The sequence below is a fragment of the Eulemur rufifrons genome, chromosome 29 (assembly GCF_041146395.1).
Source record: "Eulemur rufifrons isolate Redbay chromosome 29, OSU_ERuf_1, whole genome shotgun sequence".
Taxonomy (NCBI): Eukaryota; Metazoa; Chordata; class Mammalia; order Primates; family Lemuridae; genus Eulemur; species Eulemur rufifrons.
Genome location: NC_091011.1, coordinates 70,756,606 through 70,784,260, shown reverse-complemented (window position 1 = coordinate 70,784,260; position 27,655 = coordinate 70,756,606). Strand labels below are relative to the sequence as shown.

The window sequence follows — 27,655 nt, the reverse complement described above, 5'->3', positions numbered from 1 at the left end:
GTATATATTTTCAAGAAAGCATTCTAGGCTATAAAACAGCCGAAGTAATTGATCTTCATGGGATACGAACCCATAATCACCCAACTGATATAACTAAGCTAATCAATTACAGATTTACCTAGTATTTAGTTCAGAAGCATCATCAAACTTTCCAGTAGCTCTATAAAAAATGGGAACAGATAATTAATGTTACCAATTCATCTAATTTATGAATCCCAATATGCCAAAACTTGTATTTTAAAACTAAAGTGAAAATGATTTAGCCAGAAGTCATAATTTCATATTATATTCTCAATGCTTTCAAAGCCCAACAGTGATTTTAAAAAGAAATGAAACAACATGCTTTCATTGAGAGAATTTTTAAAAATCTATACAATTCAAGCTAATGAAATATTTTATTGTACATAATAAAAGTGGTGTTTGGTTTTTTTTTTTTAAAAAAAAAAAAAAAAACATTTCCAGGCCCAGACGTCTGCAGGAGTACGTGAGGAAAGGATTCCACTCAAGTATAATAAGCAATACTCTTTTGAAGGAAACCATAAATCCACCCCACTCCCTATAGTAAACACTAACATTCACTACAGGCTTGAAATTCCTGTAGTATCAGTAAATCTATTCTTTAAAATATTATAAACATGCTTATGATGCATAGGAAGATGGAAAAATTTGGACTGTAACTGCACACCATATGTAATCCCAGCTCTTCTAATTTACAACCAGTTAAGAATTACAATATCCAAAGTATTTTAAAATAGTAGATGACTCACTGGTAAGTGATTTTCTACTCAAATAAATAGGAAAATTTGCGTTTTAATGTCACATTGAATTTCAGTACTTTTCAATCCAAGAAAAAAAAAACTGAGACATGATCATGAGTTCAGGATTATATATATTACAATTTGCCTTATTATAATACATTTGTGGCTTTATGATAAAAATAACTCAGGGACATATGGAATTCAAGCTAATTTGCGTAACTGTCACAAGAAAAAAAAGCATTAAATGCATTTCTGAAATAAGTATTTTCATATAATTTGAGAATCTCAAAACAGCATTAGACCTTGGCCTTATTTTAAAAAAGTTTAGTTAAACACTAAGCTAGCTAAATAACCTTCTTGAAAGGTTTAAACACAATTGATACAGAAAATGCTTTCCCTCTAATCTCAATCTTACGTAAATGGAAGAGGTGAGGGGGAAAAGGTAGACAATTTCTTTAGCAGCATATATGGCTAAATCCATCAACCACCTTAAACTATAATGTCCATTATTGACCCCATTAAAAAGAACTGGGCAAATATCAAAAGTTACCCATTTCATAAACCAAAAGACAAAAATTTTAGGGTTAAAGTAAGTAAAATATTTTTGAAACACTTCAAAAACTTAACCATAATCTACAGGAATCATCTCTTCATTGTAAGAAAGAAAGACATAACAGAAAGTAAAAGACATTTAAACTAAACTTATTTGCAATCCTCTTTGAACAAAAGAAATGAAAAATAATGGTTGATTAGCTAAGCTTTGTGCTCTAACCAAACTAATTAATTACAGTGATTTTAAATGGCATAAGCCCATCTGACTGGGCAGCTTGACAGTTCTGAATACTTTTGCAATAATTTTTTTTTTAACGCAAAGACACTAAAATGATCCGGTCATGCAGTGTTCATCTTATGCATTCTGCATCTCTTTGCCAATCTTGTAGCTAAGGATCTTGTTCCAATCAATCTTAGTGCGCGTAACTGGCAACTGTCGACGTAAGGCTTTGAAAGTAGTGTCCGACATCGTCTGATAATTTTCACTGATGGCAGTCTATGGAAAACAGTAGTTAGAAGTTTAAAGCCAAGAAAAGGAACAGAACAATTTATAAAACACATAAATGTTTTCAGAACAACCTTTATTTAAGCAGTCATTTCACTGCTGCAAAACAGCCAATAAAAATCTCAACATGGTTTTAAAAGTATTTAAAAACAGTTAAAAGAAAAACCTTACAATAATTTTAATAATTACATTTAATGAAATAAAATTATAAATTGGATTTAGTATTTGTCTGTCCTTATTTTGAATCTATTTTACTATGTCAGAATAATTTGTAAATTACTGTTTTTAAGTAGTAGAAACTCATTCAATTCACAAACGCTTAAATTCAAGAGTGTTGTTTAGAAGCTGATACATAATGTAAAAAAGCAGAGCACAAAATGAAATGTGATCTAATCAGATTACAGATAATCCAAATGGTTTAGAAAATACCTCCTGAATTAAAATTTCCAACTAGTAGCAAAATAGCCATTTAAGAATCTTGGCAGCATTTCAGATAAGGGATACTCAATCTGTATTCAGAAATTACAGTAGGCTAAAACCTAGTCTTAGTGTTTTTAAAAATATAAATTCTTCACTGAATTTATTTGCCACTCTTTTTGCCTACACCTAAACAGGTCTGCTCTTGTACTAAAAGTAAATACACAACAAAAAGACTTTATCTTATATAGTGAAAAAAGCCATATATCTTATATACGGCTAAACTCAAAATTTCAGTGCCATTAATTCATGACATGGCTTATATAATATTTTTGAAAATCATACCTGGTATTCATTTTCTGCAGCTTCTACAATCTTTATAAATTCTCTTGCTGTTTGCACCTCATTCTGAATAAAAGACAAAATCAAAAGTAAATAAAATAGGAATTTAAAGCTAAACCTCTATTATTGTTAAATATATGTATGATTAATGAAATGTTATAATGGACAAAAATGGAAATTATGACAAATAAAGGGCAAATACTGTCAGATAAATTATTCTAAGTCCAAGGGGAACTAGGCAAAAATATTTTAAAAGACTAGAGAATAAACGTGGTTTCAGTGTTTAACTGGTTGAGGAACGTGAAATCTTAGTAATACACAGTGATGAAAAGTTCATTTTTAACACAACACGCAACATCTACAGGTAAGAAGTCAGGCACAGATTACCAATTAATGACTCTTTAAATATTGTTAAGTATTTGCTGAACAGTATTTACCACCATAGTGATATAAAAAAAATTACCAATTTGGAAGGGCATATTTTAAAGTTCAATATGATTTTACTTTACCTTCTGGGAAAAAAATTTAACTTACTAATATATGGGTTTATTTGCTTTTTTCCTAATAATAAAGTTACTGGAAATGTGGATATGTATATATTTTTTATAAATTAGTATTAATGCAAAATTCTCTAATATATTAAACTTTATATGTTTTAATTAATTGATTGATTGATTATTTTTGAGACAGGGTCTTGCTCTGTTGCCTAGGCTAGAGTGCAGTGGCATCATCATAACTCACTGCAACCTCAAACTCTGGGCTCAAAAGTTCCTCCTGTCTCAGCCTACTGAGTAGCTAGGAATACAGGTGCACACCACCATGCCCAGCTAAGTTTTCTATTTTTTGTAGAGACAGGGTCTTGCTCTGTTGCTCAGGCTGGTCTCAAGCTCCTGGACTCAAGCAATCCTCCTACTTTGGCCACCCAAAATGTGAGGGTTACAGGCATGGGCCACCACACCTGGCCCACTTTATGTGTGTATATATGTATGTGTGTGTGTGTGTGTGTATCACAAATCTTTACATAATGGGGGTAAGTTTTATTCCTCTCCAAAAACAATGGAAATGCTATGAGATAAAGCGATATTGTTCAATGTCAAACACCTCAAAGAAGAAAGTACCAAGTACCCTTGTTATGCAAATAATAACACATGTAATAACTACATATGATACATAACTATATGGAATACAACGTCTCATGGAACACCAGATATTAGTTTTTTCCACTGGCAAATTTTGCATGGAGAGTACCAATTAAGTCAAGCAGAAATCATCTAAGTGCTAATGAAAAATTAAGAAAAATCCAGCTTCTGTACCTTCTCAGATAGCATCTGTCCTAACACAATCACATGTTTCTTAAAGTTAAAAGCTTTCTTACGTTAAAAATGAATTTTCTTTAATATTTGTAAATTAGCTGATTATGTATATTAGCAGTTGATATTTACAATACACTGATACTTTTAGGTATGTAACACAAATGTTTATGAGAAAATATCATTGTTAATATTATGCTGTTAATATCATTGGGGCCAAAAAAAAAAACAAAAAAAAAACAAAAAAAAACTCAACCAAGGACAAAGTCGCATATGCAATGGAAACAATGTGTGAAAAAACTGTGGACAGATAAAATCAAGTTAAAAAATTCTTGAATTTGAAAGTGGAACTTAAGAAAAACTTCATTAAATCATAATCCAAACAGCTAGAGGAAAGAAAATATAAAATACAGTTTAAAATAAGGTATAAGATCATATACCTAAAGGTAAGGACTAAAACTATAAAACTCTTAGAAGAAAACACTAGACTAAATCTTCATGACCTTGGCCAATGGTATTAATATACCAAAAGCACAAATGATAAAAACAAAACTTAGACTACATCAGTACCAAAATCTTTTGTTCTGCAAACAATACCATCAACAAAGTGAAAAGACAACACATAGAAGGATGAAAATATTTGCAAATCACATATGTGATAGTCTGAACTTGTATCCAGAATATGCAAACAATTACAACTCGATAATAAAAACATGAATAATCAATTAAGAAATGGGCAAAGGATCTGAATAGAGATTTCCCCAAAGAAGACATACAAATGACGACCACATAAAGCACATGAAAAGATCCTCAGCCATCAGAAAAATGTAAATAAAAACCACAGTAAGATACCACTTCATACCTACTAGAATGGCTATCAACAAAAAGACAAGTCCTGGAGAGGATGTGGAAAAATTGGAAGCCTCATACACAGCTGGTGAGACTGTAAAATGGAAAACAGTCTGGCAGTTCTCCAAAAGGTTAAACAGTTAACACATGACACAGAAATTCCACTCCTATGTATATATCAAAGAATTAAAACAAATGTCTACACAAAAAAATAGCACACAAATGTTCATAGCAGCAAAAAGTAGAAAACAGAAATGTCCATCAGTTCAAGAGTGGACAAATAAAATGTGGTATATCCATATGAAAGAATCATTACTTGGCAATAAAAAAGAAAAAAGGATTGATACATACTCCAATAAGGATGAACGTTGAAAACATGCTAAGTGAAAGAAGCCAGTCACAGAAGACTACATATTATGATTTCATTTATATGAAATGTCCAGAATAGGCAAATCCACAGAGTCAGAAAGCAGGTTAGTGGTTGCCCAGTGTTGGGGGGACTTGGAGAGAGGCTGGGGAGAATGGTGAACGCCTGCTGATGGGTGTGGGTTTCTTTTAAGGAGCATGAAAAGGTCTTAAAATTGAACTGTGGTGATTGTTGTACAATCCTGTTAATACACTAAAAGACAGTGAAGTTTATACTTTAAATGAATTGAATGGTCTATGAATTATATCTCAGTACAGCTGTGCCAAAGTTAGGTACAGATTTGCAACTACTTATCTTTAACCTATCTGAAAACACTTCAATCTAAAGTAGAAATACCACTTAAAATGTTAACTTCAAAACTGTTCTGGTATTAGGTTGTTTAAATTTTATTGTGGAATTAATTACTTACAGACACTGTTAGGGAATCTTGTATATCTTTATGACTCACTAGCTGAACATTACCATCTTCATAATAATGAACCTATTAGAAAAAGAAATTACAGAAACCACATTATAGGAATCATCAAGATCTTCATGGCTTCAACAAGCACATCAATGCAAATGACTACCAAATTCAGCTCTAGCCTAGACTTTTCTGCTGGGCTGTGGACCTTTAAACTCCGGGAAGACTCTTCCTGCCCTCAGCCAAATGAGGAGCCTAGTTAGATATTCCAGTAGTTATTCAGGCAAGCCCTGCATTGACCTGACTGTTAGACATTTTTACCTCACAGCCATTCTATTGGTACCTAAACCCAAGATGTCCAAAACTGAGCTCACAATATTCCTTCCCAAACACTGCTTTTCTTTTGTGTATTTCCACCAACCATTTAATTCCCCAAACTCACAGGCATGAATTTATTCAACAAACATTAATTGAGTGATTGCTACAAATCAGTACTACATAAGGTTCTAGACATATATGGCTTTTAAAAAAACACCATCCCTGACGTCATATATTAACACAACATAGTAGAGGCATGTACAAAATATGTTAGCAATACTCCAGACTCTCTCTGAGGGCAAAAAAGGATATTTCAGAAAGGACTAGAGGCAATGGATGGAATTGTATGAGGTGGAGGAGGGACAGTAGTAGCTGGAGAAATATATATAGGTAGCAAACAAGTCAATTTTGGGCCTTGTATGCCATGCAAATATGCTGTACTATCTGGGAGGGGTGAGTGTACTACTTACTACTAAATGGTCTTAAGTAGGCAAGTAACATATCCAGATTTAAACACACAATGTGAAAAAATGGATTAGGGGATATCAAAGGGTCCAGCAATTCAACAAAATAAAGTAACAATTATATGCTAGACACTATGCTCAGCGCTGAAAATAGAACTGTAAACCAGACAATCTCTTCTCTCAACAAGCTTTGGTCCAACAAGGGCACCATTTCAGAAATTGCCATAATGATCCAGGTAAGATCCACTGAAGCCTAACTAAAGGAAAGAATAATGTTAACAATAATGGCTACCATTCATCAAACATTTTGTTTCTGGCTATTCTAACCATTTTACTCATATTAACTAATCTTCAAACAATCATATGAGTTTTTTAATTGTTTTTTAACAGATGAAGAAACAAACAAAAGGAGCTTACATGACTTCCTAATATCACACCACTAGTAACTAACAGAGCTGCAATTCAAACTTAGGCAGTCTGGTTTCAAAATCCACATTTTTAACTTCTGTTCTCTAGTCATTAAGGGATAGGTACACCAAGACATAAAGGCCATATGATGTAAGACTAGATGTGTATACTGGAATCAGATGACACAGTAGCAGTGTTTGATTCACCTTTATTCTTTTATAGTTCTTACAATACCTTTCATGATAGCTGATCAACAAATGTATTGAATAAATGAACCATGATAGAATTAGTTAGTACTTTCCTTTAACTTATTTAGTAATGCTTATATTTAAATATTTAGCCCCAGTTATCAAATGTTCTTCTATATATAATATCTGAGCTTATATTAAGAGTCAAAGAATTCAATTCTAGTGGGTTTCATGTAAGAAGCCAAATATGAGTACAGAATATATTTAAAAGATACAGGTAATATATAATAATATATACACATATAACATATATTTATACATCTATATACACATACATTAATATTATACTTCACCCAACTCCACCCAGTTCAGATGACAGAAGTGACAACTCTGAGAAGATGCTTGGATGAACAAATTGTGTCTGAAGAGCAGACCAAATGGTAGCATCTAATTTTAGCTATGTTTTATAATCTGTCAGCTACCCTTGCAGATTTCTGATAATTAGTGAATATATTGCAAGGTTATTTAAAAGATTTAAAACAGCACTACTTGTTTTTTCCATTACCCCAAAACAAAGATCTAGGAAGGAAAAGGTATGGTGTACTATGAAAATGTCAACTTATGAATTAGCTGTTTCTCTGTTAAGAATCACCTAGAAATCAGTAAACAAATTCATTTTATTTCATACCTGAATTTTCAAGATGCCAACCACTTGAGTGGTTGAAGGAGTGATTGTAAACTTCCACTCTGACCTCCAACGACCATTCCTTAAAAATAAAAACAGCAGCTGTAAATAAGGTAGGGAAAATAATTTGAATCAATTTTAAGTTTCACATTTAAATTTAATGCTACAGTATGAGAGTGTTTGGGATGAATGCTGGACATTCATTTTTTAATCACTGAAATATTCAAAAGAATCAAAAGGTTAAGTTCAGTTATGATACATATTTAATTTAATCTTCACCTTACTGGTAAGAAAGGACTTACATAATAGATTTAACTTCAGAATTCTAAAGCTAAGGGTTAAAAAACAATTCAAAACTAAATCACGTAAGCTACTTGTTGGAGAAAAAATTTAAGCTACTTCTTCAACTGAATGAATCACTTTATGCTTTCAGAATAAATGTAATAAATGTTCAGATTATCAAGGTTTTCATAACTATAGTCAATGCAGTTTAACATCTACTGAATGATACAAGGTACCTAATAATTTAAAAAGAATGCCTAATAAATGTTATACAACCTTTTAAAGAGGTCTTGATATCTAGAAAGAAAGGGCTATAGATTTTATATATTTTTTAATTTATATTTTTCTATCAGATTTTTTTCCTTTTCCGATTTTACATTTAAAGTCTCCACATGAAAGGCACATCCTCCTTTCACATTCCAGAGCTGATTTTTGGTATACAAATGAATACACAGTCATGGTAGGAAACAGAGAAATTACAAACAGATATCTTATTAATTTTTGTCCACCAGTGAATTTTATCCTATTTTTCTAACAGCCTTTTTTATAACAACTCCTTTTCATTTGTTTGCTCCTTGCATGTTAAAGACATTCAGATATGCAAATTAATGCCTGTTAGCTGTTTTGAAAGCTATTTCTCAAATAGTCACAGGGTAATGGATCACTATAATGGCTTTTGCTATACAATTATTTCTGGGTTCTTTTCAATAGTCTTACAGTTTACCCAATCATAACAGTGATAATATAAGTTGAGTATTCCTAATGCAAAAATCTGAAATGCTCCAAAACCTTAAACTTTTTGAGCACTGACACAACACTCAAAAGAAATGCCCACTGGAGCATTTTGGATTTCAGATTTTCGGATTAGGGATGCTAAACTGGTAGGTATAATGCAAATACTCCAAAACCTGAAAAAAAATCCAAAATTCAAAACATTTCTGGTCCCAAGCATTTCAGATAAGTGATATTCAACTTTTATTTTCATATCTAAAGTTAACACTTAACATTTGAAAACTATTAGAACAACGTATGTGTCCCACAAAATAAAAGGGAATTTTATAACATGTCTTGATTTTGAGTGACTCATCCAGGATTATTCAAAGATGCTCAACTGGAAAACAAACCTAAGTCTATTCATCTTTGTTTCATGATTCCCAAAGAAGTATTCCTTTTATTTGGGTATTAGTACCAAGCCAACTGTTGAGTTCTAAGCATACATATTACTGATTATTAATATACATACATATATCTCCATTGATTGTGGAAAAAGAAAAGGAATTCCAAACCAAGTAGCGGTACCAGTTTGAGAACTATTTCAAAAGATTCTTCCAAAGGCATCAATTACTATATTCACAGTAAACGACACTGATAGTACCTTTTACCAGTGCAGTAAATGGCCAAGATGTCCTAGCTTTTAATTATATCCTGTCCTCTTTCTTTCTTTTTTTAAAGAGAGGGTCTGGTTCTCTCACCCAGGCTGGAGAGCAGTGGTACGTACAATCACAGCTCACTGCAACTCTGAACTCCTGGGCTCAAGCAAGTCTCCTGCCTTAGCCTCCCAGGTAGCTGAGACAATAGCCATCCTACCTGGCTAAATTTTTTTTTTTGTAGAGATGAGGTCTCACTATGTTGCCCAGGTTGGTCTTGAATTCCTACCCTCAAGCAACCCTCCTGCCTCAGCCTCCAAAAATGCTAGGATTACAGGCATGACCCACTGCACTCAGCCCCTTCTCTTTTATTAACCCTGTATTTATAAATATGTATGCATTCATTCAATAAACATTTATTAAGTCTCTAATACTGCTAGATACTGGGGAAACAGCAGAGACTAAGAAGAGACGGTTTCTAGTGAAATCTAAGAAATATCTAAAACTAGTCTCTTCTGATTTTTATTCTGCCTATATTTTAGGTGAGCTGAAGTATATTTCTTTGTATCAAAATGTTTACACTTTACTAAGATTGTGCCATGATATTATTACTCTGGAAAAATCATAAAAAATTTATCTTTTCCAGAAGGTGAAAATCATTTTTAACTTAAATGATACAATTCTCATAGTAATGGTTTACAATAAAATACCAGATATGTAAAGCGAAATGGTGAGAACAGAAAACTCCAGGACAAGATGGGTGCAGTGACGTGCACCTGTAGTCCCAGCTACTCAGGAGGCTGAGGTGGGAGGATTGCTTGAACCCAGGAGTTTGAGGCCAGTCTGGGAAACATAGCAAGAACCCATCTCTAAAAAATAAAATAAAACTCAAGGACAGATATTTTCTTCAATTTATTTATGTTAAAGCTCAAAGGAATTATATTTCTGAAAACCAATTAGTAAATTTATTATAACATCTTCAATGTATTTTAAAGCAAAACTTAGTAACAAGAATTTTCTTTTAATAGTAACATGATCTCAAGAAGACTGATTTTATTATATCTTTCCTGGCACAAACAGCATAAATAAATAATAATTTTACAAAGATTTATTGCCTTAAGATTTCAGTATGTTAATGTTACAAGATTTTACACTTAAAATAGAGAAACTACATTTATATTAAGTCCGTAAAAGTAACTTTGTATGCCAGAATCTTTAAGATACTGCAGTTTGTCATTAAAGCGTATGTTTACATATGGAATTGATTTTCCTTCAGTGATGATGGATCTGCATTCCTCCAAATATTCTTGGTTAACCTTGTAACCCTGCATTTATTTGTGAGATGGTTAAGCAGTGGAACAACCTTGGGCCATGGACCAAACTGGCCCATAGGGGTTACTGATACCTGTTATTTTACCCTCAATAGCACCACCAACCAATTTGGCTAATGAGTCGACGACTAATATACTTAAAAGGTAAATATCATGACTGTACTTACTATGCTGATCTCAGTATGTATTAACAAAAAAAGGGGATACAAATGCAAAGATTTAATTCAATTATGAACTTATAAAGTCTTGGAGAACTTCAGAATTTTTTAACAGGTAATATCTCACAAATAGTTTTGTCTAAGAATAAAAAGGACCAACAACTTGTCAAAGGTCCAAGATTAATAGGGCAAATCAGTGCTTTGGAGGGGCTTGACTTTTGTAAGGAACAGTCAAATAATTTGTATACAAAATTACAAGGCATGCTTGTAATTTGCCTCATTGTAAAAAACGTCAATACTTCCTTACATTGGCTAACCAAGCACAAAGCAATCCCCATAAAAACCTCTACTTTAGAGTCCCCAAAGTTCACAAAAGAAGCATCATTCTTTGATCTATAACTACTTCTGTCCTCCTCCTCCATGTAAGTTTCACTGAGGAACAGTCTCTTTTCAGAATGTCAACTGGTTTGCTTGTAGGCACACATGCTCCCTTAGGATGCTGTTTGGTAGTCTCCAAAAACACTATGGTTCCCGATACTTTGAAAAAAGAAAAATGAATGTCAAGGGATTTACTGCTACCTTTAATGATTAGACCAGTTATGGAGCAAATGTCTTTTTTAATATCAAAAGGCTAAAGTTTTATATCATGTTTAGATTGTTCTTAGTCAATCACACAGAAACAAGGTATAGTGACAATCACTAAAGCAAAACCACAAAGAATATAAACAATGGCAAAATTCCCCAACACACAAAATTTTAACTTACCAAAAGTTTTTTGCTTGGAACTGATGGCTTTCTATGCATGCAATAATGGTTTGCTGCCCATCTATTTTTTTACCATACACCTTATTGGCAAAGAAAACAAGCACAAGAGTGAATTTATAGTCACAGAATGTCCAACTTTAAACACCTATAAAATACTGAAAATGGTACAGTACTTTGACAGAAACACATAAAGAATATAAAATAGGCCATCATTCCAATACACTAGCTAGAAAAACAAGTTCTCAAATATGTATACCTACTCAAATTCTTAGATCACAAAAGAGAACAATTAATAAAATATAATTTATTGAGTAAAACTAATTATACTCTAAAATATTCATAAATATCCTGGATAGATCATGCTTTCATTCCAAGGAAGTAGATATTTTAAACATATAGATACCAATGCAGCTGTTTCCATACAATTAAAAACTGGACTTAGCTTGTGTTTATTACTTCTGTTCACTTCACAATCTTAGGGGCTATTCTTTCTCTAGTCATTTTAAAAAGTATTGGGATAAGGGTGAGAAGGTTAATTTACTTATAACTGAGGAAGGTCATTAAGAGAATGCCTGTGATGTGTGATGATGTTATTTTACCTCTTGCCTACTACTTTAAAAGTAATGACTAATTTTTGCCTTTCAATCTTCCAAGAAAAAAAAAAGAGGATTCTGTTCAATTATTCCCTTAAACTTGTTGAGTTATTCTTCCAAAATAATCCTAATCAACAAGTTATAATTCAAATAACATGGAATATATTTTAGGTTATGTTGCTATATTTCTCAAATAATTATTGAAAGCTAGACACTTAAGCAGATCACATTTAAGCAGAATTTTTGTCCTAACCATGAAAAAAGTGAGAAAGAAATGGGATACTATTGGTGATATTAATATCTATGTTGAGAAACCAGGTATAAACTAGGGTGTATCTCTGAGTTAGGTTGGAGAGGTAAGCAAAGGCCGAGTACACAGGACCTTATAAGCCATGTTCAGAAGCCTGGACTCTACTGTAATTACAATGGGAAATTTCTGAAGGATTTTCATGATCTGGTTTGCATTTCAAAAGATCACTCTAGCCATGGAGAATACCACTGAAGCACAAACAGGGGTGCTAAAAAGCCTGTCTGTATACAAACAATCTTATAAAACTTAAAAAAAAAAAAGTATTCCTACTTTCTACCATATTTTATATTTCCTGAAAATATAAAAATAGGTTAAACTTATGAAAGAATCACACCAAAAAACAAACGTGACTATAAAACACCTAAGGACATGATTTCACTTCCATATATTTTATTTGTTCTAAGATTGCTATAACTACATAAGAAGAAATTTGACCTAAACTCACTGAGATGAGTCAGGAACATAAGGTTAAAGGATCTCATACCATGCTCATTTCCTCAATGTATTAGAATTTCTACATGGATTTAATTCAAGGTACAACCATTTTTCCATTTCAAGCCATCATAATATATCTATTTACTATCCAGAATTTCTTGAAAAAAATAGTAAGCATTTTTAGAAATACTTATAATACTTCAAGGAAAAAAGTGACAAGTTATAAAATGTTAGTTCTGTAAGTTACTATAAATTTCAGGAGATCATAAAAACACATCCCACATTTACATAGGACACAAAAGAAAAAAGCTGCTACTGATGACTTACAGTGCAGACCCCATTCGGATAATGTTCTTTGACGTAAGCTCGCAGAGCAGTTTCTACTGAAGTTCTCCAAGATTCTATTGCATTTTCTGCTTCATAGGGTCTTGGATCAGTTGCTTCCTTTCTTAAGTGATCAAATTTGAAACAGATTCTGTTTTTTGGATCCAAAAACTTTCCGTTTCCCAAATCGCCATGTTCTGTTATCAATACCTTCAATGATGGAATGAATTTAGAAAAAAGAATTTAAAACAGCATTTAAATACAGATACATAATATTATATACTCACTTAAGCTTTTTCTTTAAAACTATAAAACAATCTTACTCCAAGCAACTGGTTTAACTATATGGTACAACTATAATACTTCAAACAAGCAGACTATAGAGACAATGAGGCTACTCTCATCCACTATGGATCAGATTTTCTCCCAAAATAACCCGCAGCTACTCATGAAAAAATGCATTCTCTAAAACACTGCCGGAGTCAGTTTTTTTGCTTTGAGAACTAAAACAATTTATTATTTCTAATATCAGGCTCCAGTTCCTCAAAAGTAAGGAACTCATAATAACCTCCAATTAGCATGGTTACAAGAATGGTTTCAGTCCAGGAGAATCCTCTTCAGTGTGTCCTACCCTTGCTGCTGGGCAACATTCTTGTTTCTTATAAACTAATTAACAGTTGTTTCTAATCGGCTTCTAAATTTTTAAAAACATAATTCATTTACACACATTTAAATTATACATGTATAAATTGGTATTTTGTGCTTTATTTAAAAATTTTCTCCCTTTTTCCCTCCCTTGAAATTCTCCCAATCTTTAACACCTTACTTATGTCAGGACTTAACCCATCCCTCTGGTGTAAATCACGCTGACAACATAGGCTGGTCCCTTCTAAATATTTTCATAGTTATAAAATCCTACATAAATATATATACGTCTACACCTGCATAAATACAGGGGGGTTTTTTTGGTCACTATTTTATAAGAATGGAAAGAAAATGTGCACATGCACATGCGTGCGCACACACACACTCTTTTCTGCTCTGGCTTTTTTCAACATAAACATCTTATGGAAATCCCTCTAAGTCAACTGATATACTTCTTGCCATTCTTTTTAACAGCTGCATAATATTCCATTATGTGGATATAACATAATTTATTCTGCCAATCCACTATTGATATACCATCATCTATTTCCAGGCTGTTTGTTTTTTGGGGGAGGGATTCTGTTGCCCAGGCTAGAGTGACATCATTGATGTAGAGCCACATCATCGTAGCTCACTGCAACCTCAAACTCTCAGGCTCCAGTGATCCTCCTGGCTCAGCCTCCCAAGTAACTTGGAATAAAGGCGCATGCTACCACACCCAGGTAATTTTTCTTTACTTTTCTTTTCTTTTTTTTTAATGTAGAAATGGGGTCTCGCTATGTTACTCAGGCTGATCTTGAACTCCTGGCCGCAAACAATCCTCCCACTTCGGCCTCTCAAAGTACTAAGATTACAGGCATGAACCATCATGCCAGGCTGGATGCTTTTATTTCTACGGGATAGATGCCCAAACAGTGGTGGTGGGGACAGCAGGTAAAGGGTTTATATATTAAAAATTTTTAAACATAGATTGTTTAAACAGCTGTGATAATGCACATTTCTACAAACAATATATGAGAGTATGTTTCCCTCCATGCCACCACCATCAATAGGCTCTCTTTTCAGTCTGATGGGTACAAAATATATCAATATTTTAATTTTATTTCTCTGATTACTGATAGATCTAAATATCTTTTCATGTTTGTGGGCCATTTACTCTTCTATGAGTAAATATTCTTGAATATTTTTTATCTAGGTTGGTTTTTTTCCCTTATCAATTTATAAGAGTCCTTTGTGGTATGGTATCTGTTTCATTCTACAGTTAAGCACATTCATATGCAGTAAAATGTCCATCTTTTTCATTTATAGTTTCTGGTCTTATTTAAGATGGTCTTCCTGCCTCTATAATATACATGTAGACTCAGTTTTTTTCCTAAAATTTTAGTCATTTTACAAATTTTTAAACCACCTGAAATCTGTTTCTGTGAGACAGAGGTCTAACTTAACTTTCTTCTTGATGGAAACCAGTTGTGTCAATATCTGCATAAAAATTTTCATATATTCTGGGACTAAAGTGTGGTTCTCCATGTTACTCTTCTGATTTGTCTACTCTCTATAATACACACTGACAACTTTACCTTGCTTGTAAAACAATTTCTACTAGCTAATAAGGCAATTCTCCTTCACTGTTCTTACAGTTCTATTTTTACATTTTTTGGGTTATCTCAAGCATACATTGTTTTCACATAAACTTTATGAAAATATTGACCATTTAAAAAAAACCAATCAGGATTCTAACTCAAATTGCATCAAATCCATATATCAATTTTTACATAATTTAATTTTCTATCTAAGAATGGAATGTAGCGTGCCTTTCCATTCTTCACATCCTATTTTATGTGTTTCAAGATCATCACTATTTTCTTCATAATCCTTTGCCTTTCTTAAGCTTATTCCTAAATTAATGATTTTTACCATTATTTTAAAGGGAATTACCTGCCCCACCCTGACTCTACCATTCTAGTTTTAGGTACTTATTTGCTGCAATAAAAACAGCTAATGAGTTTTGTATCCTTACCAAATTCTTTTATTTAAACTCACCAAATTCTTTTAATAATTCTAATAGCTTTTTTTTAGTTGGGGAGTTACACTGCTAGAGCTTCTTGGTATTCCTAAATATACAAATCATGTCACCAAGGAATTTTCTTTTCCAAGCTTTATAAATTCTCATTTTCCTATCTATTTGCTACACCCCCATTTATGACAAATGGTAATGTTGGTAAACAGGCATACCTAGCTCATTTTTAATTTTAACTAAAATTGTTTCAGTGTTTGTAGTTTATGATATTTACTATTGGATTTTGTTAAATAGTCTATTATATTTAAGAGGTTTTCTTCTATTCTTATTTTACTTATGGTTTTTGTTTTTAATGAGAAATAGCTGTTGGACTTTTAAAATCCCTTTTTACTGTCTACTGATACATTGTAAGATTGTTCTCTTTGATTGGCTGGTTAATATGTAAGACCAATACAGATTGCCTTATATGGAACTATTCTTGCATTCCTGTAAAAAAATTCTATTTAGTTTTGGTATATTATTCTGTGACTATATTTGTTAATATCTTATTTCAAGTTTTTAAATCTACAGTCCATGTGAGCTTCCTTCTTATCTTTTTAGGTTAAGTATTAAAATTATGCTAGACTCATAAAATGACTGGAAGCTATCCCATGTTTTTAAAAGACCCAGCAAATTTTCTTTTAGAAATTTGTCCCAAGAAAATAATTGTTAATGGGATGAGAGGTACAGAGATGTTCAACACAGCATGTTTATAGTAGTAAAAACAAGAACAAAAAAGAAAAAGCAAAAACCCAAAATCTTCCAAGAGAGAAATAAAATAAATTTAGGAGATTAATACAATGAAACACTATATAACTTTTTATATACACACATGCATATCTATACATAAGCTTAAGTTTTCCCTTCAGTTACAAGTCATCTTCTATCTAGTCTTACTTTTTCCCCTGTAACTTTTTTTTTTTTTTTTTTTGAGACAGAGTCTCACTCTGTTGCCCGGGCTAGAGTGAGTGCTGTGGCATCAGCCTAGCTCACAGCAACCTCAAACTCCTGGGCTTAAGTGATCCTACTGCCTCAGCCTCCCAAGTAGCTGGGACTACAGGCATGCGCCACCATGCCCGGCTAAGTTTTTCTATATATATTTTTAGTTGACCTCCCCTGTAACTTTAAGACTACATACTACATAATGAATGTCAAACACAAACTTTGATATAATTAGCCACTAAGAGTTTTCTATGTTCTTTCTTAACCACTTCCTCTTATGTTCTACCTACCAGTTCCTTCTTCATATTGTTTTATATACATTGTGCTTCATGCAAGCATGATATGAATTTATACAATCACTGTTTAATTATTCGTAACTCTAAACCAAAAAAGAAAAAAAGCTAGTGACCTTTTGTGGCTTTTCTTAGCTTAGCAATTCTAACTTACATTTTGGAAAGAAAAGATTTAATAATTACTAAATGCTAAATTACTCACATGAAGAACTGTAGAATTCCAGAGCAACCAAATAATGATATAAATCTTACTAATATATATTCTAGATTTTGGATTAATATAGGATTGATTTTTTTTCCTATAAAAAACAAGAAAGTAGATTTAAAGCAATTATATTCTAAAATCTTAAATGAATTACATCTGAGTATTTCTAAAAGGGACTTTCTGCTAATAGCATTATTGGTATCAATAAAAGACACTAAATTTTCAATTACTTTGTCCATAAGTGGCTATGATTAAAACAAATAATTTTTTATTTTGAAGCATATCACTTCACAGTTCTTACAGGATACACTAACTGTGATAACCAAAACAAAGAACAGCCAGACCCTGTGTTTATATGAAACATACCTGATCTTCATAACCTTCAATTTTTACTGGAGTAAACTGGTCCAAGTTATACTGTGCAAATGCACTACAAAAGAAAATAGTTGATTACTTAAAATTATATATTAATGCTTTAAGAAAAAGACAATTCATCTGTTAATAAAAGTCTCCTCTTGCACTGCACATAGCAAAATAAATAAAATTATAATTATCCATTATCAAGCTTATACTAACCATAAATATAATACAGATGTGGCTATTTTAAAAACTGATTCATAATATCAAGCTTTCAATGTCTAGCAAAATAAAATTAAGTCAGTAAATATAATTGGCCTTTTCATTCAAGATGCTAAAACTGAAGGTTAGGTATCTATAAAATGCATATCCAATTATTCAAGTATGTATTTAGCATACCAGGAAACAGATTAGGTGCTGTGAGAGATGCAAAGAATAAACAGATGGATTCTATCATAAAAAGGCTTACAGTTGAATAGTAGAGATAATGGATAAATATAACCCTAACACAAAGTAGAAAGTACAATAAGAGAATTACCAATAAAGCACCATAGAGAATATTTTTTAAAAAATTACATCTGTTGAGGCAATAGTAAGCAGAGAGGAGAAGAGAACTAGGGCAATTTCATAACGGATGTGATAACTGAGAAATGGACTTAAAAGACTGGGTAGCCTCTGGTCTTGTAAAAATTGGAGGGATGAGAAGAAACGGGTATTTCAATTAGAGGGACCATATGAGAAAAATGCATGGGAAGGTCAGTTAGGTCCAACATCATAGAAAGCACCACGTTTAATGCCTGGCACATACAGTTGTTGAGTTGTATTTACTGAATTGAACTGAAAGACCCTGAATGACGGAATTTACTTTATTTGGGAGGCAAAGCAGAGTCAGAGAGGCTTTTTGAGAAAGGAGAACACAGAAGTACTTCTAAAGAAGATTTGGCAGCAATGTGTATGACGAATTGGGCAGCAGAGCAACCAGAGCCAGAAAAAGCAGTTAGGCTGTTGCTAATGTCCACGTCAGAACTTCAGAGTCTGAGCTAGGAAACGGTGACGAGAGGGATTCAAGAATAAAGCTTCTCTCTACACTCATCTGAGTAAAGAATAACATATTGACCATATATTACCATATATATTATATGTAGAAAAACTCTCAAAAGAGTACAAAAAAATTACCTAAAAATTGTATTTACTGTACTTTATTAAATTGATAACCTAGGAAATTACTTATACTTAAAAGACATAGAAAAAATTTTAAATTTAAGAATGTATCTCTAATTTTAATCTACTTGGAAGCTTTCCAGATTACTCTGGATGGCCAAAAGTCCACTGAATTTTCAGGTATTAGCTCCTGACTCTTCTCCACAAAGGAATGCTTGGTTTAGCAAAGTATTATTGACGAGTTATCAGGAGCTATTATTGCTCAATGTAAAATAGCAAAGTAGAATTAAATTATTAGCTGTAGAGTTCCTGACATTACATGTGCAAAAAAGACAGGGGTGAACACAGCAGTGTATGAGGAAGAAGGAGAAAAAGTAGCTATTCAATTCTGGTTTTCCTAATTCATTAAAATTATAATTTTCTCAGTAGCCTCAACACAGTCAGGCAGTTATCCTTAAATGATTTATTTCAAAAGTATGCTTGTAAACTAAATCACTTAGAATTTAGGGTAAAGTCACACTTAAATAATAATTTTAAATATTTAAATAGTAATTTGGTTCCAGGCCTCTACCCCCAGAAACCTTTTATTGCCCATAATATCAAACCCCACCCATCTCTAACTTAGGGGAGGGGATAGAAGAATGGAAAACCTGAAAAGGAGACAATGAATATGAAATAGGTAAAATTTTATCTTAAATGCTCGAAGCAAGTTAAATGGTGACAATTAGTGGCAAAGGTACTCACTAATTTAGGAGCCAGAATATCTGGGTTGTATTTCAACCCTATCATTAACTAGTATGGGCCCTACTTACCTCATCTATAAAAGTGGTGGTTTGGCCTAGACAACTTCCAAAGTCTCTTCAGTCCAGAAACCTTACTCCATGCACCCACTCATCATTCACTCATCCAGTCTTCCTTCCATCCACGCAAATATTTAGGGAGCTCTTATTACTATGTGCTAAGCCCATTCTACTAGACACAGCTGAGCTCCCTGCCCTTGTAGAGTTCTGTGGCACAACTGTCCATTTCTAAGTTGCCTATTCCTGAATTTAGATTTTTTACACCCTCTACTATTACTCATTCACCAAATCACATCTTGCACTTTTCACCATGCTTTCCCTCAGGTTAGTCACATCATTTATCTTATTCACTATTGAAATCATGTTCATTTAAAATTCGGCTTAAAAACCACCTCTAAGTGGAAATTAAAAATTTCTTCCTTTGGGCTCTAAAAGTCTTCTATTATATTTTATTTCATCTGGCCTGATATTGAACATGTCCAACTCCCCACTGGAAAATCCCTAAGAGGCTTATTTATCTCACCATCAAAGTGTGGAATTCATTCATTTATTGAACAAAAAGCTATTTCTGTATATTTGAAACTGTTCCAGACTTGACAGCACCAACTATTCAGTACGACTAATTTTACTTGAAACATCCTGAGTTTGTGCCTTTTAGTAAAGCTGTTTCATTCGAACCACTCTGAAGAATAATAGCCATGTTTTTCCCCTTACCAAAGGGAGGAGGAAAAAAAAATGATTAAAAAAGATAAAGCAACAGGACAAAGGTAGAAGAATGGAGGAAAAGTGCATATATATGGAATACACTTGTATAAAAGAAATTCAACATCAAAAATTACAACTGAAGAAGAAATAGTCTATGGCTGCCACCGGAACACATTCTAAATGTTTTTATGATGCCTTATAAGCTTAATTATGTAGTTTTGGACAGTCTCCATGATAAGCGACAAATCTGCCTTCTTTTAAAGGCAAATCCAAGCAAATCTGGGTATTTCAAAAGTAATTCAGAACCAAGTAAACAATGGGGTAAATACTACTTTTGCTCAGAAATTGTTTCCTAATGAGGACACCGTGAACCAGAGTACTATCATTCTAGAGTCAATCACTTATTTAAAGTTTATCTCTGCACTTCACAGACACCCTCAACAAAACAAACACAAATGGATATTTAGTTTTGAGAAACTGTGTATAAAGAATACTAAAGTAAACAAAACTATCAATATTTTCTCTACTAGTTTATCTAGTTAGTGAATATTTACTGAGAGTGTAACCACATGCAAGAAAATCTTAAGTTTCTAGTAGAGGTTTTAGTATTTTTTTCTTGGAGTCATACCATAAACACCTTATCTTATCAGTTACTGATTTCCTCCAATACTCATTTCCTTAAAAGATTAGAATATCACGTATTTCTTACTTCAATGTACCTATTTCTTGATGTGTGGACTATAGCTGTTGCAGAAATTTGGTTTATAATAAAAGAGAAATGTAGCCCACATTCAAATTTCTTTTAGAACAAATCCAATTTATTTAAATTAAATGTAACAATTGTTAATGAATAAATATTTCTTTGGACAAATAAAATTCTAACACTTTTATTTCATTTTATTTTTTGAGACAGAGTCTCACTCTCTTGCCTGGGCTAGAGTGCCGTGGCGTCAGCCTAGCTCACAGCAACCTCAAACTCCTGGGCTCAAGCAATCCTACTGCCTCAGCCTCCCCGGTAGCTGGGACTACAGGCACACGCCACTATGCCCAGCTAATTTTTTCTATTTTTAGTTGTTTGGCTAATTTCTTTCTATTTTTAGTAGAGACGTGGTCTCACTCTTGCTCAGGCTGGTCTCAAACTCCTGAGCTCAAACGATCCACCCTCCTCGGCCTCCTAGAGTGATAGGATTACAAGCATGAGCCACGGGCAGATATGAAGTATCTAGAGCAGTCAAACACATAGCAAACAGAATGATAGCTGTCAGGGGCTGGGGGCAATGGAGAGTAAGTGTCAGTTTGAGAAGATAAAAAAAGTTCAGGAATTAGATGGTGGCCATGGTTACACAACAACACGAATGTACTTAAAGCCACTGAACTGTACACTTTATGGTTAAAATGGTAAATTTTATGCTATGGGTATTTTTCCAAAATAAAAAGTAACAAAAATTGCTATTATAAAATAACGGAATTTTAATTAAGAAGCAAGATAGAAGTCTGTTGAACCTATACCTTCATTAGCATTAATCATAAAGGACAGATTTAGTTTATAAAGACTTCTGTGTTACAAAAATAGAATTAGGAAAAATTTCTCCTATTAGTCAGGATTTCACATTTTGGGTAGTATATTAAGATGAAAAGCAGCTGACTAGATGGATACTAAACATCCTTTGTAAGGTACCTAAAAATCTGTATAATTTCATCATTTTCAAATGCGTAATGGAGTTGGTTAGCCTAAAATATGGGTCTCCAGACCATATTTTGGGAGGTGGGAGTAGGGAGAGAATCAATTATTTCTCTGAAATCCTAGGATAGTTGTGGAAAGCCATGGCTCTGGTCACTGGTCCAAAGATGATGTATTAGGATTTGGAACTGCCTAGTTCTTTGAATCACTCAAAAATTCAGTGAACATTTATATGTCAGGTCCTATGTTAGGTATTTAGGGGTGAATAAAGTAAACTCCTAACCCTCAAAGATCTCAAAATCTCTTGGGGTCAAACATATAATAAAAAGCAAAATCTACATAAAATTAAAACAATCATAATTTCAAAAATAATTTTACACAACTTTGTAAATGTCAAAATATAGTATTAACTAAGACTATAAGCCACTGCTAAACATAAAAACAATGAATAGTGGATTTCATGTTTTGGTTGCATCTCTAAGTTCCTCTGTGATCAAATTATTTCTCTTCTAGCCTAGTGCATATACAGCATATATTAATATATTTGAACTTGATGTGTCAGAGATTAGTGCTTAAAAACCACTTTTAAAAAATCTTTTCTTTTCCTGTGTCATTTTAGTTGTGTTAGTATAATAAATAATACTTACTGGGCTGCTCCTTCCCTGAGAAGATTGTCATTATTAAGCAGTAACCGAACATCTGCAAAACAAATATTGTTTTCTATATTATTTTTCTGTTTGAAGAATTTAATGAATGCAGATTGTTTCAGTCAAGTATTAACAACCCCCAACTCCAAATGCAAGCAAAATCAAAATATCACTCTCATGACCAAAATAACCACAAGTGCCACATGATGTTATTTAAAATTAAAAGAAAAAAAAAAAGATTTCGGTTAAGAAATAAAGGGAATGAATAGAAATATGCCATTTCATACCCTGAATAGGTCATGCAGGCAGACTGTAATGTATGTCCAAAAAACTAGAGATAAGCTACACCAGAAAGACAGTGTGATAAGATTTGCAGAAAAGATTTAGGATTATGGCTCTTAGTACAAAAATACTATCATCAGTTCAAATGAATTTGCTCTACAGAAAAAAACGATTAAACAAGAAACAATCTGTGACCAGAGCCTGGATGTAGGCATTTCTGTCCTTAGCTCATGTTCAAGCAACAGATGAACAACTTTGCTTTGATTTAGTGATCTCGCTTTGGTTGATTCTTAATTCCATCCTAATTTTACACTTAATTTTCATATAGACACTTGGCTATTAATTGTTAACATGACTTCAAAATTTTCATTTGAAAATCCAAGCACTTTGTAAAACATAAAAGAAAACAATCACAGATAATTTCATCCAAAACCAAAATTCTATTCTAGTCTTTGTGTATTTTCTTTCACTATTTTTTCTAAGCACTTGGTTATTTTATGTAGTTGCTATTATAAAGTACATAAAACAATGTATCCTAATTTTTTTTCATTAGATGAAAATAACCAACCTAAATACCTTCCATTAAGAAACTGCTTAAATGTAAGGCTATAGTTCTTATTTATTTATAAGTGTGAAATGAGGCAGCCATTAAAAATAATGTACATATATGTTTGTCAAGATGGAAATACATTCATAAACAGAAGAAAATTCAGTCTGTATAGTAATATCATATCAATGTATTGTTATATATATTTGTCAGTTGAGAGATGTTGGATATTCATTTGGATAGCAGGGAACTAGAAAGTAGAATTTTGTGCGATTTTTTTAGGTTCTTTTTTGCATGTGGAAAGTTTAGAATTAACTATGAATCATTTTTACAAAAATAATAAAGTCATTTCAAAAGGAAAAAAATTGCCTATTCACATACCTCACTTCTTTTCAGCAACAAGCCCTGATTTAAAAAATAATCTCTTTTGCTAAACATTAAAATAGTGCTAATTTAATTTTTAAATTAACTGATTTTAAACAATGGATGCTTCTGCTTAAAAAATTATTTTTAAAACTACAGAAATTTACAATTATAATTATTCCCATCCCACAAAGCAAGTTGGGAAGTTCTATTTTATAGCTATGTTTATCTTCAATATTGTAAACATAATAATTAACAGTGGTATCACATGGCAGTGTGTCTTTTCTAGTTCCAAATGGGAAAATAATTAAAGAGCAGGATCTATTTGATCAGTTAACTCTATTCTGAAAAAAAAGTCCATACTTTAATCATGAGGAGAGTAGTGGAAGAAATAAAAAGGTAGAGGAAATTTTGAATAAAATAAAGTACTACTCTGGCAGAAGAACTTAGGCTGTGGTTCCAAGCCAGGGTACACATCAGAACCATAGGATGGTGGGTGGGAGGCTTAAAAAAAAAAAAAAAAAAGTATAGATTTCAGAGCTCCAGTCTAGACCTAACACTAGGTTTTTAAGAATGAAAACCAGGAATCTATGTTTCAATGATTTTAACATAGCCAGCCTAGGAGAAATAACATTTAGAACCACTGAATTGATAAGATTTTATGACTCCGTAATTCTAAAATGTTATAGCTTCTCTTGGAATCACTCAGACACTAAGGTTTTCAACAAAAATGGTTAGAAAATAATCAAATTCATATGAGATTTCCCCTTCGTGTATTTAATTCTTTAACTCTAAAATACACTTTCAGTTAATATTTATTAGCTAAATTCTTTATCCCACTTCTATTCCACATCTCACTCCTGACTCATCCTAGATGCCCATATTTACTATAACTCAACACAGAACATATCAATTCAATGTCAATTTCAAATGAGACTTAGGAAAGCAATTTCCAGAACTCATACATTCTCTTAGGATTTTCCTGATTAAAAACATACACAGCATTTCAATCAGGGTAAGAACAGTAAGTAAAAAACTTTTTTTAGAATTAAAATTTTTTCTTGGCTCTATGAATTATATAGGAATTTGGGGACTATGAACTTTAGTGTAGTTTCACCATTATCAATTTAAATTACATGCCAACTTTTGACCCTAATAAGAGGAGACTATCTTCTTTAATCCCCTAACCATCAAATATATTAATATATATGTAGACTATAAAAGCTAAATATTAAAAGAGAAGTAAACCTCACAGGAAGCAGAAATATTTTGAATTTTCTACAACTCCCCAGTTTACTACTTGAGATTTTACAGTTATCGTATATAGCAGAATTCATTTCCAGATTTTTTTTTACAATGTAGATTTTCCATTCTTCCTTTAAATGTAGCTCTGTGGTTAAATTTTAAAATGCATAAGAATTGCCATGTGTAATTATATGCACTAAGTCATATATTATTATAGTGGATAATTATAAGATAATTTTTGCCTCATTTTTTGACTTTCAAAACTAATCTTTTCTCAGGTAAGATTCCATTATATCTTATACTAAGAAGAAAAATGAGATTAAGCTTTTAAAAAAAAAATATTTAAATAGTTTACTATAGACTAGAATGTTTAAAAACTGAAACTGTGAGCCCTGTGTAAATTTACTTTCAACTTAAGACATGGTGAAGGCCAAGTGTATATGAAGTAGAAATAATAATACATTTATAGTACTTGCAGTAACTTACTCTTCTAACTGCTTAAGAAAAGTTTTGTAAAGAGAACACTACAAGCCATTTTTCTGGTGATTCTTTCAATCATGTGATTCTTTCTACTGAAGAACAGCTATTGTTACAGCTGTATAGCAACCAGGAGATTTTATAGCAGTTTAATAAATTTCGGGTCTATGAGTAAATAATTATAAAAATGTCTGCCAATGAGGTTTAAAGAAAGGCATATTGTAAAATGATCTGTAAGACACACTTTAAATAACAAATTGGTTTTACATGTGCTGACATCTATGCATAAGGAAAATGTTTTTTCCTCTTTTGTTAGCTGTTCATATTGATCTAGTACGTTTTTCTTTAAAAGAAATAGAAAAATGCATTTCATAATTAAAAAAATATAGTTTTGATGAAAAATCTGCTGTGTTTTAAAACTATTTAAATGTTCTATTGAAGAAATATCTACTATCTGTGCTTATAGTTTTACTATATAACAATTGACCGAAAAGATGCTACTTCCCAAAATGAGGGTATGTTTTAGTTAATGACAAAAAATTTATTTTATTCTTTTAAAAGAGTAAATTTGCTCTAACAGAATTATCATATACATATAAGACATTATATTCTAGTCATTACAAAATCCAGATTGAAAAAATTTTCATGTAATTCAGAAAATGTAGATTTTTCTACATATTCTCCTTAGCTTAGTTATTTTGGTTATTATGATTTTCTTTAAAAAAAGGGGAGGAGGTGCTTAAAAAAGAAAGAGTGCTTGATATACCAAGCCTAGTATTATAAATTAAACACTCACCATTAAACACCTCATTAAATTCTCCAGGAGGGGCATGAATGATGAATTTTGCTGCTATACGTACCTAAAATAGAAATGAAGATATAAATGTTCCATAACATAGGCCTCTGCAAAATAATTTAAAAAATGCAAAATCACACTATTTCAAAGTTCTACTGAAAACAGCTTAAGATTTTAACCACACTTCCTCACTCAGACACCTTAAGTTTACTACTGTTTCAATCATTTAGTATAATCACAACATACAGGCTGAATGTAGATAAAATATATATTAATAAATGCAGTTAAGGATGCAAAGCTGCCTACAGATAAATATTTTCTTACAAGTAATTTTATTTCTTTTAAACTGAAGTAAAAAAAAAAATCACAAAATTTGGATGTATAAAGAAATAAGATGCATTTAGGTACAATGAAGACAAATGATATATTTACTTGTCTATAAAGTCACATATTAGTGAAAAATCTAGAAAGGAAGAGGGGAAGAAAGGTCTAAGTTCAAAAGGTTTTAACATGAGACCTGACTAGATCTTAGGAAATTTTAGTTAAGAGATGAGTAAGATATAAAATATCTACAGGTATACTGATAGACCTATTTTAAGAGAATAAAGGATATTCTGATAAAGAGGTTAATCACTAATCAAAATGTATCTGAAAGGTTAAATGACATACCCAACATTACAGTTTAGTGAAGGAGCCTTAAGTACTTATAATAGTTTTCCAACCACACTATATGGTAACCTTTTTTTTTTTTTTTTTGAGACAGAGTCTCACTTTGTTGCCTGGGCTAGAGTGCTGTGGCGTCAGCCTAGCTCACAGCAACCTCAAACTCCTGGGCTCAAGCAATCCTCCTGCCTCAGCCTCCTGAGTAGCTGGGACTACAGGCATGTGCCACCATGCCCAGCTTACTTTTTCTATATATTTTTAGTTGTCCAGCTAATTTCTTTCTATTTTTTTTCGTAGAGACAGGGTCTCACTCTTGTTCTGGCTGGTCTCAAACTCCTGAGCTCAAACGATCTGCCAGCCTCTGCCTCCCAGAGTGCTAGGATTATAGGCATGAGCCACCGCGCCTGGTCCTACGGTAGCCTTTTAATAGGTTGAAGTTGTGGTCCTCAAAGTGTAGTCTTCAAACAAGTAGCCTCAGCAAAAATGCAAATTCACAGGCCCATCCCAACCAACTGAATTGGAATCTCTGGAGATGGGGCTGAGAAACACTAAACAAGCTTTCCAGGCGATTTTCATGCACATTCAAGCATTCACTGAAT

At 32.4% G+C, this 27,655-nt stretch overlaps 1 protein-coding gene across 1 annotated transcript in view; it reads right to left on the bottom strand.

Annotated features, from left to right (window-relative positions):
- Window positions 1-444: 444 nt before the first annotated feature.
- Window positions 445-27,655, bottom strand: part of CAPZA2 (capping actin protein of muscle Z-line subunit alpha 2) — a 41,283-nt gene continuing 14,072 nt past the window's right edge. The window contains exons 2-10 of the mRNA XM_069461359.1: window positions 26,394-26,457; window positions 22,684-22,735; window positions 17,699-17,762; window positions 13,195-13,401; window positions 11,530-11,609; window positions 7,630-7,708; window positions 5,570-5,641; window positions 2,578-2,640; window positions 445-1,806 (exon numbers count right to left, since the gene is read on the bottom strand). Of these exons, the coding sequence (XP_069317460.1) occupies window positions 1,666-1,806; window positions 2,578-2,640; window positions 5,570-5,641; window positions 7,630-7,708; window positions 11,530-11,609; window positions 13,195-13,401; window positions 17,699-17,762; window positions 22,684-22,735; window positions 26,394-26,457 (822 nt within the window). The 3' untranslated portion in view covers window positions 445-1,665. The remainder of the gene's footprint in view (window positions 1,807-2,577; window positions 2,641-5,569; window positions 5,642-7,629; window positions 7,709-11,529; window positions 11,610-13,194; window positions 13,402-17,698; window positions 17,763-22,683; window positions 22,736-26,393; window positions 26,458-27,655) is intronic.